General features: G+C 40.1%; 1 protein-coding gene across 1 annotated transcript in view; it reads right to left on the bottom strand.

Moving 5' to 3' along the window:
• Positions 1 to 15,325, bottom strand: part of EP300 (EP300 lysine acetyltransferase) — an 83,570-nt gene that overhangs the window by 52,755 nt on the left and 15,490 nt on the right. Inside the window, exons 2-3 of the mRNA XM_036072614.2 lie at positions 10,654 to 11,291; positions 145 to 321 (exon numbers count right to left, since the gene is read on the bottom strand). Of these exons, the coding sequence (XP_035928507.2) occupies positions 145 to 321; positions 10,654 to 11,291 (815 nt within the window). The remainder of the gene's footprint in view (positions 1 to 144; positions 322 to 10,653; positions 11,292 to 15,325) is intronic.

Genomic DNA, 15,325 nt, shown 5'->3' with positions numbered 1-15,325 from the left:
AATGGAAGGAAGGCACAAGCCTCCTCAATCATGGGGTCCATCCATTACTTCCTAGTGTGTATAGCAGACAGCATGAAAGTTTAACACAGTTCTTTTGTCAAAATGCCAGTTTAAAGACAAATCTGTACACAGATTACTACCCACCATGTTGGGCATTCCTCCACCAGGAACTGCCTTTTTGTCCATTGCAAATGGAGATAAGTTATTTGGTAGTACAGACTTTGTCTGAATCTGGAGACCAAGGCCACCGGCTCCAATCTGCTGTCCAGAATTCTGAGTGTATGGTGAACCATAAGGATTAGGGTTGTTCATCATTCCCATCTAAGAATAAAAACAGACAAGAAATTAAATCTTATTCCCTGCATTAACAGAACATTACTATTCCTTTTCCACTTCCTAATTTATAAAGACAATTTTAAAAGTAGTTCTCTGCTGTTATAAACAGACTATAGAAGTATGTTCATGAAAATACTCATATGTTTTCGAAGATTAAGATTTATGGGGGGGCGCCTAGGTAGCTCAGTTGGTTAAGCATCTGCCTTAGGCTCAGGTCGTGATCCTGGGGCCCTGGGATCACGCACTGAGTTGGACTCCCTGCTTAGCCGGGAGTCTGCTTCTCCCTCTTGCCCCCTCCCCGCCAACTTGTGCACACTCTCTTGTGCTTTCTCTTGCTCACTCACTCCCTCAAATAAATAAAATCTTTAAAAAGAAATTATTAAAAAAAAATTAAGATTTAAGGGCTTCAGCTCAGGCAGAGTAAATCTACAGGGCTATTTTCTGTAAATATTTGAGATAAATGTGTTTTAGAAAAACTTACAAGCATCTTCACTAAGCTGTATCTACAAATCAAGGTTTGCCATTCATCTTCGCTTGAATGAAGTAGATGCATTTTTATTTAATGTACAAAATACGGCTTAATAAATTCAACTCAATAAATGACCTAATCCCTAAATATGTTAGAGTGTGTGGATTTGAATGCTTAGTCCAGCATTTTGTTCACATAAAAGGTAGAAAACATAATTTAGGGGATATGTCCTTTTTCATTTAGGCATATGGCAGCACAGTGATTTTAAAACTTTTGAAATCTGAATCCCTTAGATAGAACATGCAAACTTCAGAGTCCACATCATTCCTTGCAGTCTTAAACCTAGCTGCTTTATTCATTAAATTACCTGCTTGGCTCCTAAAGTAATCTGAGTTTCTCTGTAACCCGTATATATTTTCAAAAGTAGACTTTTGTCTGTATTTACGACAGTGTGGAGCGATCATATTGCATAGTTATTAATTTAAAAAACAGAGTATTTATTCAGAAGCCAAATGTTTTACTGATAGCAATGATGCAACTTACAATCCTATTCTTCCATAGAGGAACCCACCAGTAGTCAAACACCACCTACTAAAAACATACAGCAAAGCTCTCAGAATAGAAACTAAGGAGACTAGTACTACTACTCAATTAACGACTGAGCCACCCAGGTGCCCCACTACTACCCAATTAAAAGGAGTCATACTAGATTTCTATTCTTCTTAGCCAGATCCAATTCTATCAGAGGGGCCTTCAAATTCTACCTCTAAATACACACACACACACACACACACACACACACACACACACCCTAAAACTGTCCCCAGTCCGCTGTCACTGTCTTAATTCAAGCCCCTCATCACAGCTTGTGTAGACTGTGTCCAACAGGTTTTCTTGCCTTCTGTCTCTTCTATTTTCTACCCAGAGCCCTCATGATGCTCATCAGGCCTATCTATCCATGGTATCCTACTATAGCCTGTACCCATTAACTTGCAAATCTGAGGAGCAACTTGTTTCTTAAATCTCTAGCATCTGCCTTAAAGATTTTCCTTTTTCCTCTTCCTAGGCTGTGGCACACCCTCCCTTCCTACTTGATTCCTGAACGATAACCTGTAAAGGAAATAAAATACTTAGTTCACAAAGAGGCAGTCCAATTTTCATTTTTTGTTGCTTACTTAGTTGGTACAACCTAATTAAGAAGCAGCTACAGATTCTACTCATCCTCTAAGATACATTTCAAAAGTTACCATCTCTGTGAAGCATCTATTGTTCTAGACTGCTAAAGAGCTCTTTTTCTACCCTAATCAATGTTTGTGCATTTATAATACAACATAGGTGGTAAAACAAAATGCATGCCTCTTCTATCCCCCCAGACCACACATATTAAGGGTAAGAACCTTAGTTCACTTATCTTTGTAGCCCCAATGCCCTAATCCTAATCGACAAAAGAGCCCGTTGACTCAGGAAAACAAAAATACTAAGTCATAAACACACAAACCTCTGTAAATAAAACTGTTCTTTAAATCATATGCAGTATCTATACTCTGAGTACATATACTCTGAGATTTTTTAGGAATATGGCATGTTTATCAGTTTAAAGGTTTGCCTGTAATGAAAAATTAAAGAACATTTACAGTTTCCAAATGACATAACTAAGGGAATAAGCCTGAGGGAAGTGGCAAGGTTTGGGGGAAAGCATACAAGAATGGGGCAGCCTGAACAGGAAGCATCCAGAGTGAAAAGCTAACTGCTTCAGTCTCCAATAACTGTAATTCCCTAAGTGAATCTGGCCAAAAGATTATAGAGACTATCAAATACAGAAACAGGCTTAAACGCCAAGTTCAGGTTTCTTTTGGTAGTTTCAAGTGTGGCTGCAAGTGCTGTTCCTCCATATGCTTTTAAAGTCCTAATATTTATATGAATATAGTTCTAATAATACATGAGCCTACATGTGGGGGAGTTACAGTTCACTTGACTGTGTTTCCTACTAGCATAGAAATTCATGACAGACATAAAATGAAAGCTCTTCTAACAAAGAATCTGCAGGACAGACCATAAAAGACCAAAAGACAATAAATTAAGCTTTTAGGAGTCCACTATTTACGAAAATAAAACACAGGAATTTGTAAGCTGCCTTGATGTCTCTTGATAAGCATAATATCTCTACTGAAATGTATCACAGTAGAATCTGGTCCTTCACATTTGTTCACATAGACACTGCCTTACCTGCTTACAACAACTGGGTTTCAACCAGTTCCTGACATTGCTTGTTTTCCCAATTACAATGCATTACCTAGAAACTCCCAAGTGGGCCATGGTCTCAAATATACAGACTGCACCGACTGCTGGTCTGTCAGCAGTAATTCATTCCTGACACTTTTGGTCCCTCTGACCAACCAAGACTCTCAGGCTTTTGGCTCTTCTGTCTTCCTCAGAGTTCTGCTGCCAGTGTTAGACAGAATACAACCAATCTCCCCATCTCCCATCCCTATCCTTTCGATCTCGCTAACTTCCAGTACTCCCCCACCAAATATAACAGGAAGGGAATATACTGGACTTAATGTCTGCTGCACTGTAGTTCCTTATTTGATCTTGTTCCCCTTCTCTGTATCTCAAGTGATCCCGATGTCCAACTCCCCACCACCTACCTGCATCACAAGGATACAGATAACCACCTAAACGGAAAAGGCAGAGGACCAGGAGACCAGGAAGCCACAACAGTTCCAGGCAACTAAAACAAAAAACACCTCAGGGGGCTCTCTCTTCTTTTTTAAAAAAATCTGACTCTACAGGGGCACCTGGGTGGCTCAGTCTGTTGAGCGTCTGCCTTCAGCTCCGGTCATGATCCCAGAGTCCTGGGAAGGAGCCCTGCGTGGGGGGAGGGAGGGGGTGTCCCTGGCTCAGCTCTCCCTCTGCCCCTCCCTCATTCTCTCTCTCTCAAATAAATAAATCCTTAAAAAAAAAAAAAAATCTGACTCTACAGGTTTTTTCTAAGTTTTCAATATATTAAAAGCAGAAACTTATGGAGCACAGGAACTCAAAAAACACCCGACAGTGGCAATAATTGGCAAATATATAGGAAAAATAAAAGTAGTACCTCAAATATTAAGAAAATAATTGGGAATATTTAGCGCAGAGAAAAAAAATCCCTTAATAATATTTGCAGGCACCACAGTAACTCAAACCAATACCATGCATGTGACTCCAAGATTCATCAAATAATAAAAACAAAATTAAACTACAATCAGACATTTCCTACTACCTACTGGATTTAATAAACGCCCATGTTATGCAACATGTTACGTTACATGTTATGTAAATCCGTATCCAAGTTAGATGCCAGACACTACGTTAATAACTGAGGGTACAATGATAAACAAGGAAGACGAGGGATCTCTTAGAACCTACAGCAAATCCTAAACATTACTTTTCAGACTCGTTCCCATTACTCCTATACCAATGCCTTAGTTTAGGAGGCCTCATCACCCCATTGGGACTATCCCTCAAACTGTTATTACACACCTAAAACCACATCCATCTAGATGGTAAATTTGGGTATAAACTCTCCTCTTTGGGGCACCTGGGTGGCTCAGTTGTTGGGCACCTGCCTTCGGCTCAGGTCATGATCCCGGGGTCCTGGGATCAAGCCCCGCGTCAGACTCCCTGATCAGAGGGAAGCCTGCTTCTTCCTCTCCCCCTGCCGCTCCCCTTGTTTGTGCTATGTCAAATAAATAAATAAAATCTTTAAAAACAAAACAAAAAAAACCTCTCCTCTTTCAAACCTGTCAGATTACAGCATTTATAATTAGTCTTTCTCTCAACATGGATTCTCCCTCCTTTCTTTACACTTAATACCTGCAGTCCCAACTGGTCCTTCCTACCTGCTTCACTCCTGGCTGATCCAAGTTCTAAAACAGATCAATCACTGCTCTTGTATTTTAAAATTTTATAGGTTAAATATTCTTTAACATTATATGCCGAAGACCATCACTACTGATGTTAATTTTAAGAGAAGAACTCCAAAAATGATATTACTGTTCCTACCTCCTCAAAAAAATTTTTAAATGAGAAAAAGAAAAAAGGAAAAGGGAATTATTCCTAAGGCCAATATTCATTTAAATGAAGAGGTTTTTGTTTTTGTTTTTTTAATATCAATTTCAGGGCGCCTGGGTGGCTCAGTCGTTAAGCGTCTGTCTGCCTTTGGCTCAGGTCATGATCCCAGGGTCCTGGGATCAAGCCCCACATCGGGCTCCCTGCTCAGCAGGAAGCCTGATTCTCCCTCTCCCACTCCCCCTGCTTGTGTTCCCTCTCTCACTGTCAAATAAATAATAAATAAATAAATAATAAATAAATAAATATCAGTCACAATTCATACAAAATTTGGATATCAATCTATCCAGATGCCAAGTAACACACAATTCTTCACAACATGTGAGGTAACCAGAGTCAGAGGAAAGGAGGGTTAGGATTTGTCATCCCCCAGATCTAGGACTACAGAATAAGAACTAAAAAGTAATACATAAAGATCCTCCAAGACAGGGTGACTGGCGGCGCCTGGGTGGCTCGGTCAGTTAAGTGTCTGCCTTTGGCTCAGGTTACGATCTTGGGGTCCTGGGATGGAGCCCTGGTTTGGGCTCCCTGCTCAGTGGGGAGTCCACTTTTTCTTACTCTGCCCCTTACCCTGGCTTGTGCTAAAATAAATTTTAAAAATCTTAAAAAAAAAAAGATGGGGCACCTGGGTGGCTCAGTCGGTTGGTTGTGTCTGACTCTTGATTTTGGCTCAGGTCATGATCTGGCAACTCATAGGACTGAGCCCCATATCCGGCTCTGTGCTCAGTGCGGAGTCGGCTTGGGATTCTCTCCCTTCCCCTCTGCCCCTCCTCTTGTGCTCTCAAATAAATAAATAAATAAAATCTTAAAAACAAAAGGATGCTCCAAGACTGTCTGTGAAAGGTCCAGCGATCACTAAGACTGAATTATAGAAAACAGGCAAGGTTCCTGCTCTTATAGGTCCTAGTCTAGCAATGATCACCCCTATACAAGGTTACAAGTAAGTGAGGAGGGACTGTTGCTGTAAGAAACATAAAAGCGTTGTATGTTTTTAGCTGTGTAAGTCTTATCAATATATGAATCATAATAATAGAATGACATTATACTATAGTGATAAACAACATGCACTTTTTTTTAAAGATTTTTAATTTATTTTTATTTGACACAGAGACAGAGATAGTGAGAGAGCGAGCATAAGCAGGGGGAGCGGCAGGCAGAGGGAGAGGGAGACCAGGCTCCCCGCTGAGCAGGGAGCCCGATGCCGGGCTCTATCCCAGGATCCTGAGATCATGACCCTGAGCCGAAGGCAGACGTTTAACCAACTGAGCCACCCAGGCGCCCCAAACAACATGCACTTTCAATTCAGAAAGACAAGAGTTCTCTGTTAATACCCATTCCCTGACTCTGTTCCCTCACCTGTACAATGGGAATAAAACCATAGGGTTGATACTAGAATTAATGGCTCTAACACATATTAAACCTATTAACATTCAGTAGCTCCTTAACTTTTGGAGCCTAACACTAATTTAGGTACAATTATACTGATGTTGTTATTTAATAGTATTCTGGATCTTATCTCTTTAATCCTAACAAGCTCTTTCATGGAACAGATTTTTTTATTCCTTTAAAAAAAAAAAAGATTTTATTTATTTAAGTGAGCGAGAGAGAGAGGAAGAGAGAGCGTGCTGAGCAGGGAGCGCCAATGTGGGGCTCGATCCCAGGACCCTGACTGAGATTATGACTTGAGCGGAAGGCAGATGCTTAACTGACTGAGCCCACCAGGCGTCCCTAGCTTTTTTTTTTTTTTAAAGATTTTATTTATTTATTTGACAGAGAGATAGAGAGCACAAGTAGGCAGAGGGAGAGGGAGAAGCAGGCTCTCCACTGAGCAGGGAGCCGGACGTGGGGCTCGATCCCAGGACCCGAGGATCACGACCTGAGCCGAAGGCAGCCGCTTAACCGACTGAGCCACCCAGGCGCCCCTCTAGCTTTTTTTTTTAAAATTCTAAGGGTGGGGGGATCCCTCCACAATATTAATGAATACTTCCTGAATAAAAAGTCCTTAATTCCAAAGAAAGTTACTCTTCCACCAAATGTAGAGAATATTAATCCACTGAAGTCTCTACTAGTGGGCATTCCCATAACCTCTAGCCAACAGCTGTTCATGTGGTAGGTCGTTTATCTCGTTAGAGCCAAGAGCTACGCCTCTAGAAGGTTACAGCTTAACTTCCGTGATCTAGATTTGATTTCTCCCCCTCCCCCATAAGTTTTAAGAACATCACAAAATGGGAACTACAATAATACTGAACACTTGCTACCACTACTATTACTACTCTACAAGTCCTTACTATATACCACTCACAAAGAGCTTACTTCTACTAATCACTTAGTTCCCCAATAATCCCATGAGGTAGGTTACACCCACTTTTACTATTTCCATTCTACGGGTGGGAAAACTGAGGTATAGCAAGCAAGTTGTCCAAGGTAATATAGCTACTATGTGAGTGACTGAGTTCATTTTTAACCCAGGCAGTAAAGCTCCACAGTCCATACCATTAACTATGATGATTAACTTCATCTCTTTCCTCATACATAAAGAGCAGCTATTAGGGAAAGGATTTTCAAAAATGTTTATTTCTTTTGTCACCAGCATTTTTAAGGAGGCAGACAGAATATTTTGCGATGTTGCTGGAGAGTGAAACAATTTAACCAAGAAGCTTGGCAATATGCAGCCGAAGAGGACGACGACTATGGTAACAGCCCAGATGCTAAACCAGGTAGCAGGATTCCAAATTGGCACTATTCTGCCCTTCACTGTACCCTCCTGAACTAATCAGTCAGAAGTAACTTTAAGACATAAAACATTTTGTCTTTATCTTATGTTAACTCTAAAATCAAAGACTAGATTAAAAGAGAATATGATCCAAGTTTTTTCCCATTAACCACTGTTAGGCTTTGGAAGAATGTTCTAAGTAGTAATGTCACAACCTGCGTGCACACTTGAACCACAGATTCACCCATAAAAAAGAACTGTGTACAAAAGCCACTGCCATTTGCCAAGAAGGTTCAAATCTTCAAGTCTCACTGAAAACTTCCTTAATTCCTGATTCTTAAATATCATTAGAACTCTTTAAGAATTTTGGAAGAAATGTAATGAATATAATTAGCTCTTAGAGGTAATTTTAGGACCTGGTCCCATGGAACAATTTTAACGCCTTGACTTGAATTTATTTTAATCTTCAATAGGAAAATACGGAAGGTTTTTTTTCCTGTTATAAAGAGAAAACTCATTTTATAAAAGTACTTAGTTGTATATTAATTGGGTATCTCATCGTAAACTTCCATAATTCCTCCAAACTCATTTACTAATAAATAAGCATTTAGAGTTCTTAGCACTGCTCTAAGTACAAGTATCACTTTATTACTTTTTTAAAAAATTTTATTTATTTATTTGAGAGAGAGAATGAGAGAGAGCGAGCACATGGGTGGGGGGGAGGGTCAGAGGGAGAAGCAGACTCCCTGCTGAGCAGGGAGCCCGATGCGGGACTCGATCCTGGGACTCCAGGATCATGACCTGAGCCGAAGGCAGTCGCTTAACCAAGTGAGCCACCCAGGTGCCCTAAGTATCAACTTTAAAATATAGGTGGGACTCATTTAAAACCACAAAATATATATATTTTTTTATTTGACAGAGAGAGACACAGCGAGAGAGGGAACACAAGCAGGGGGAGTGGGAGAGGGAGAAGCAGGCTTCCCGCTGATCAGGGAGCCTGATGCGGGGCTTGATCCCAGGACCCTGGGATCATGACCTGAGCCGAAGGCAGACGCTTAACGACTGAGCCACCCAGGCGCCCCAAAACCACAAAATATTTTAATAATATTTTTATATTTGAATTTCTCCATCCCATGAAAACAGAAGCTCCACAAAGACAGGAATTTTTGTCTATTTTGTACACTGCTATATATCCAGTCCCTAAAACAATGCTGATATAAGAAATTTGTGATTTAGATTATAAGGAGAACAGTGCCCCACTCCCACTGAGCCTTTCCTTTTTTTTTTTTTTTAAGATTTTATTTTTAAGTAATCTCTACACACACGTGGGGCTCAAACTTACAAGATCAAGAGTTGCATGCTCAACTAACTAAGCCAGCCAGGCACCCCTCGGCTTTTCCTTTTTAAATTTTTCTTCATGACACACACCTGGAATACTATAAACTTGTAACTTATGTGCACACTAGAAAGTAAGTTCTATGAAGTAAGTTTATTCACCAAAGCTAGGGCTCAATAAATATTTGATCAATCAGTGAAGGTTTAGTCTGTCACCCCACCACTCGCCACTGGAGTATAAACATCAGGAGGGCAGGGACTCTTCACAGCTCTGTTCTAGAATCTGGAAGAGGTACCTAATAAATATTTTACCTTCTTGTTTCTGGTTTCCACTCCAAATATTCAACCTTAACCATATTAACACAGCAACATGAAAGTGCCAAAAAAGGAGAATCTACAGAGGAGGTAGGAATGCAAACAGAATCTTTCCCTAAGTTAAGAGGTCAATATTCTTTACTGTGTGGCAAAAAAAAAAAAAAAAAAAAAGAATTAAATAAAATTAGGAGCTTTCATATATGAAAATGACCTCAGTCTCCTCACTCCCAATTTATCCCTATGTCTTTTTTTAAGTAGATTCCATGCCCAGTGTAGAGCTCAAAGCGGCACTTGAACTCAGGACCCCAAGATCAAAACCTGAGCTGAGATCAAGAGTCGGATGCTTAACCGACTGAGCCACCCAGGCGCCTCTCATCCCGATGTCTTAATTTGATCCCTGAACTCTCATCATCATGATTCTCAGGAACACGAAGTCCTAATGCCTACTCAGTTATTCCTCTAATGGAGAGAGCTTGCTCTTAACTCCTTGTGAAAATCTTACCCATCTCCAATATCACCTCCCAAGCAAAGTCATCTTTTTCATTCAACAAATGTTTACTAACTATATATCAGGTGTTGGCAATTGTAGTGTGATCCACTTCGAGAAAAATAAATAAATAAATACATAGGAAAAATATGAAGGAATAAGCATCAAATATATGCTTATAACATCTTAATTTTATACATAAAGAACACATTTAAAAAGTTTTGAAAAATATATTTAGTATGCTTTACTTAATAAAGTTTTTTTAAAAAGTAGGCTTTTTGAAAAAGAAAAGCCTTTCAAACAATGACCAAAATTAGGTTAACTGGACACTTGGAATGTTAGTTGAGGTTTCAGAGTACATGAATGCACCTTAATGTCCATCAACTAACGAGAAAAAAGTAACATTTAATAAATCTTTTAGAATAAATACCTCTTGAAAACCAGGGACATTCCAAGTGGTGGAAATAAGTGATGTCTCTCTGAAGATGGTATAAAGCCAGCTAGCTCAAAACTACTTTTACAAGGAGTCTATGAAGGCTAAAGTGGGCTTAGAAAGGAGTCAAAAATACTCTAATATTTGTGAAAATATTCTAACACTTATTCTAATATGCTAACACTGAGAGAACAGGAATTAGCAATCAGTTGGAACTGAAGGCATACAGTATCACTGAACTATAAAATAACTGGTTTACTTAAAATTAATATAAGAGCTTCATAAACTTTATGACAACACAGATCCTTGGCATATATGGGAGAAATGGTACACCATGTAAGAAGATTAAGCATGATTAGTAAAGAATAAATGAGTAACTGACCTCAAGTCCTCCCTCCATCATTGGAACAATCAAAAACATACTGATAGTGCATACAAATCAAAACTGCACTTACCTTAAGAGGCTGAGGGCCTCTCAATCCTGCTTGTCCTCCCATCTGAGGAGAGCCTTGCTGCAGTGGCTCGGTCATTAAACTGCCAGCATTTCCCATGCCTGGGTTTGGGTACTGCATATTAGGTCGCCCCCGGCCTGCTCCAATTGAACCGTTCATGACTTGATTAGGCATCATCCCCTGTCCATTGCCTGCATTCAACATTCCAGGATTCATGCCAGCATTCATCCCTGTGTTCATTCCCATGGCAGGTTGATTTACTGGACTGTTCATCATACCTGCTGCAGATGGCGTAGGACCCTGATTTGGTCCACTAGTGCCCATCCCCATGTTGGGAGAAGTCAAGCCTGCCTGTGCCATTGGGCTTTTAACCATGCTATTTATCAAACCTAATCCAGGACTATTCTGTTGGGGCTGGCTGGCCATGCCTTGGCCTGGGCCACCAACCCCCATATTGAGGTTAGGGGAACTACCAGACCGGAGCAATTCTGACAGTTGTTTATGTTTAGAGGCTGCATCTTGTACTATGCCAAGACTTGTCTGAAGCTGACTAATATCACCACCATTGGTTAGTCCCAATTCTGTAGAGTTGATTAATTCATCTGGTAAGTCATGCTCCAAATCAAACAGAGAGCCAAAATCTAAAAGCAAAGAGAAAAGATAAGAGTTAGAGTTTGACAGAATCAAAATCACAAATTTCTCTGTTTTGTTCTTGATAAGCATTAAATATTTCCAAACCTCACTCCATGGGATACTATTTGTATTGCAGTCTTTCATATTATGCTAAAAAAATTTTTGTTACATATGTATTTAAAAATTAGAGAATATTTGGTTATGCCAACAAGTTTAAACACTTATGAACTGTACCTAACGTAAGACCAAAGGAAAAAGGATTACCTGTTAGCACAACACCCATTACATGTATTGCCCAGTTTGTACCGGTTTACGAAAAAAAGATATACAATCGTTTAATATTCCAGAATTCCTTAGAAGAGGTTAAAATAACTTATCTATACACAAACTAAGTTCAGAATGAAATAAAAGATTTAAAATATTATAATAATAGACAACTGGGGCGCCTGGGTGACTCAGCTGGTTAAGCGACTGCCTTTGGCTCAGGTCGTGATCCCAGAGTCCCAGGATGGAGCCCTGCATCGGGCTCTCTGCTAGGCGGGAGAGCAGAACATTTACTTAAATGTTCAACACTAAAACTACGCAGATGATGGGATATTTCCTTGTATACTGTAGGGGGAAAGTAGAATGCAAAATTGTTCATAATGTTCTCTGCTTCTCCCTCTCCCACTTCCCCTGCTTGTGTTCCCTCTCTCGCTCTCTTTCTCTCTCAAATAAATAAAAAATCTTAAAAAAAAAAAATACAGGGGCTATATCCATTCTTTACCAAGTGCCTATCACAGTACCTGCCACAAAGCAAGTCCTTGATCTGAGAGAATTCACTTTCACCTGACCTCAGCCTACAGATCAGTTTCCCTTAACCAAAATCTCGCTGGAATAGGATATAAAACCATGCCTAGTTCCTTTAACAACATATAAATCACCCCAAACCCAACAAAAAGAGGATGCAAATTATGGATTAACTCAGGGTTTCTCAATCTTGGCACTACTGAACATTTTGGGCTGGATTATCCTCTGTTGTGGGGGAAGGGGAGATCGTCCTGTGAACTTTAAGATAAGCAGCAGATCCTTGGTCTCTCTTAATGCCAGGAGTACCCCCACCCCATTTGTGACAATCAAAAAATATCTCCAGAAATTACCAAATGTCCACTGGAGGGAAAAAACTGTCCTGGTTGATCTGTGGACTAACAGTATTAACTCATTATATAGATTGAGGTGTTGAGTTTTTTTTCCTTTTAATTCTCCAAGTAGTTTTCACATTAACAAGGCATAATTGGGTATTTAATAATTAGATATACTTGAATCAACAACTGATTATACTATTAAAAGATAGTCCATCCCTTGAAGACAAAATACCACTTAGTAATGATCTACTTGGTCCAATTAATCTTGGTTCCAAAGCCCACCTCTTCCTCTATGTGCCCTTCCTATTCTTAAAAGCATTCTATCATGGCACTGAAATTATCTGTGTGTCTCTCTTCCCTCCTCCTGGCTATCTCTTCCTACCACCACCCCTCACCCCACACCTGCATCCAGACTGTAGCTTTTTGGGAAGGCTAAGTTTCACCACTTATACACCAACTCCCTGCCTATGTCCAACACACTTAAGCAACTGGTCATATTATAATTGCTCTGAATTGGGACACCTAGGTGGCTCAGTTGGTTAAGCATCCACCTTCAGCTCTCAGGTCAGGATCCCAGGGTCCTGGGATCAAGCCCCACATCAGGCTCCCTGCTCAGCGGGGAGCCTGCTTCTCCCTCTTCCCCTGCCACTCCCCCTGCTTGTGCTCTCTCACTCTCACTCTGTCAAATAAACAAAATCTATTTTTTAAAAAAAAAAGGGAGGGCGCCTGGGTGGCTCAGTTGGTTAAGCGACTGCCTTCGGCTCAGGTCATGATCCTGGAGTCCCTGGATCGAATCCCGCATCGGGCTCCCTGCTCGGCAGGGAGTCTGCTTCTCCCTCTGACCCTCCCCCTCTCGTGTGCTCTCTCTCATTCTCTCTCAAATAAATAAATAAAATCTTTAAAAAAAAAAAAAAAAAAGGGGGAAATTCTAATACATATGTAAAATATTTATTAATATATATATATTTGCTGTCAATCACATCCCAGGATCTCAGGGCATGATTCAGAATCCAGACTTTTACAGTATTATTCTTTCCTTTTGAAAAATCATTTTATGCTCCTCCATTATAAAAACTAAATGTGTCTTAGGTGTTTTGGAATACAAATAAGGTTTCAAATAAAATTTCCCTGATATCATCGGGATGCCTGGGTGGCTCAGTTGGTAAAGTGTCTGCCTTCAGCTCAGGTCATGATCCCAGGATCTTGGGATCATCAGGCTCCCTGCTCAGTGGGGAGCCTGCTTCTTCCTCTGCCTGCCGCTCCCCCTGCTTTGTGCTCTCTGACAAATAAAATCTTTTTAAAAAAATTTCCCTGATATCACTACTGAAAGACAACTGCTTAATATGTGGATGTATTTCCTTCACTGTTTCCACTTACACAAGTCACAAAACTAAAATCATACATATTTTAGGAACAATTTTGCATTCTACTTTCCCCCTGCAGTATACAAGGAAATATCCCATCATCTGCATAGTTTTAGTGAACATTTAAGTAAAAAACAAAACAAAACAAACAAAAAAAACCTCTGCTCACTTAGAAATTTTAAAAGCATATATATGAATAAGTGAGAAGAGAAAATCGCAAAAAAAAGTAACATTTCAAAACTTAAATAAAAAATAAAGATAAAACTTGAGTTAAGTAGCCAAGTTATTATGTTAGAAAAAATAGTAGCAAGATAATCAAAGATAAAAGCAATTATCAACAGAAGAGAAAAATAGGGATACAACTGAGAGGGTATCAACAAAACCAGAAGTTGGTTCTTTGAAGAAGAGTAATAAAAAATAAATTTCTGGGAAGGTTAAGGAAAAAAAAACAAAACAGAAAGCAATACAGCTAATCAGCTTCACACAAAAAAACTGAAGAGTCAAAAATGGATACATTCCTGAGAAAATATTCATGAAACTTTAATCAAAAAGAAATTCTGTAGGATAAACGTCCTAGTTTCTGCAACAAATCAATGACATAAAAAGACAAATATAAAGGAATGGGAGGAGTTGTTTTAAGGATCCAACAACTAGGGGCGCCTGGGTGGCTCAGTCGTTAAGCGTCTGCCTTTGGCTCGGGTCATGATCCCAGGGTCCTGGGATCGAGCCCCGCATCGGGGGCTCCCTGCTCGGCGGGAGGCCTGCTTCTCCCTCTCTCACTCCCCATGCTTGTGTTCCTGCTCTCACTATCTGTCAAATAAATAAATAAAATCTTAAAAAAAAAAAAAAGATCCAACAACTAGACATATCTTGTTTGGAACCTGAAAACTAGCTATAAGAAAACACATTTTTAAGAAGAGAATCAGGACGAGGCACCTAGGTGGCTCAGTCAGTCGAGCATCTGACTCCTGGTTTTGGCTCTGGTCATGTTCTCAGGGTCATGGGACTGAGCCCTGAGTTGGGCTCTGCGCTCAGCAAGGAAGTCCGCATGAGATTCTCTGTCCCTCCCTCTCCTTCTGCCCCTCCCCAGGCGCCACTCATATATCTCAAATAAATAAATAAATAAAATCTTAAAAAGAAAATCAGGAAAACTACATACGACTGAGTGGTGGGTAATATTAAATTATCAATTTTGGTGGGTGTGGTAATAGCATAGTTACTACGTTAAAACAAATCCTTTTAGGGGCGCCTGGGTGGCTCAGTCGTTAAGCGTCTGCCTTCGGCTCAGGTCATGATTCCAGGTCCTGGGATCGAGCCCCGCATCGGGCTCCCTGCTCGGTGGGAAGCCTGCTTCTCCCTCTCCCACTCCCCCTGCTTGTGTTCCTGCTCTCGCTGTCTCTCTCTCTGTCAATTAAATAAATAAAATCTTTAAAAAAAAACCAAACAAACAAACAAAAAAATCCTTTTAACTATGAGATACATATTGAAGTATTTCTGGTGAAATGACTTGTCTGGGATTTGCTATAAAACACTCCAGCAAAAAAAAGAAAGGAG

The sequence above is a fragment of the Halichoerus grypus genome, chromosome 6, assembly GCF_964656455.1.
Source record: "Halichoerus grypus chromosome 6, mHalGry1.hap1.1, whole genome shotgun sequence".
NCBI lineage: Eukaryota > Metazoa > Chordata > Mammalia > Carnivora > Phocidae > Halichoerus > Halichoerus grypus.
The sequence above is the reverse complement of the archived record's forward strand: the minus strand, read 5'-3'. Positions and strand labels throughout refer to the sequence as shown.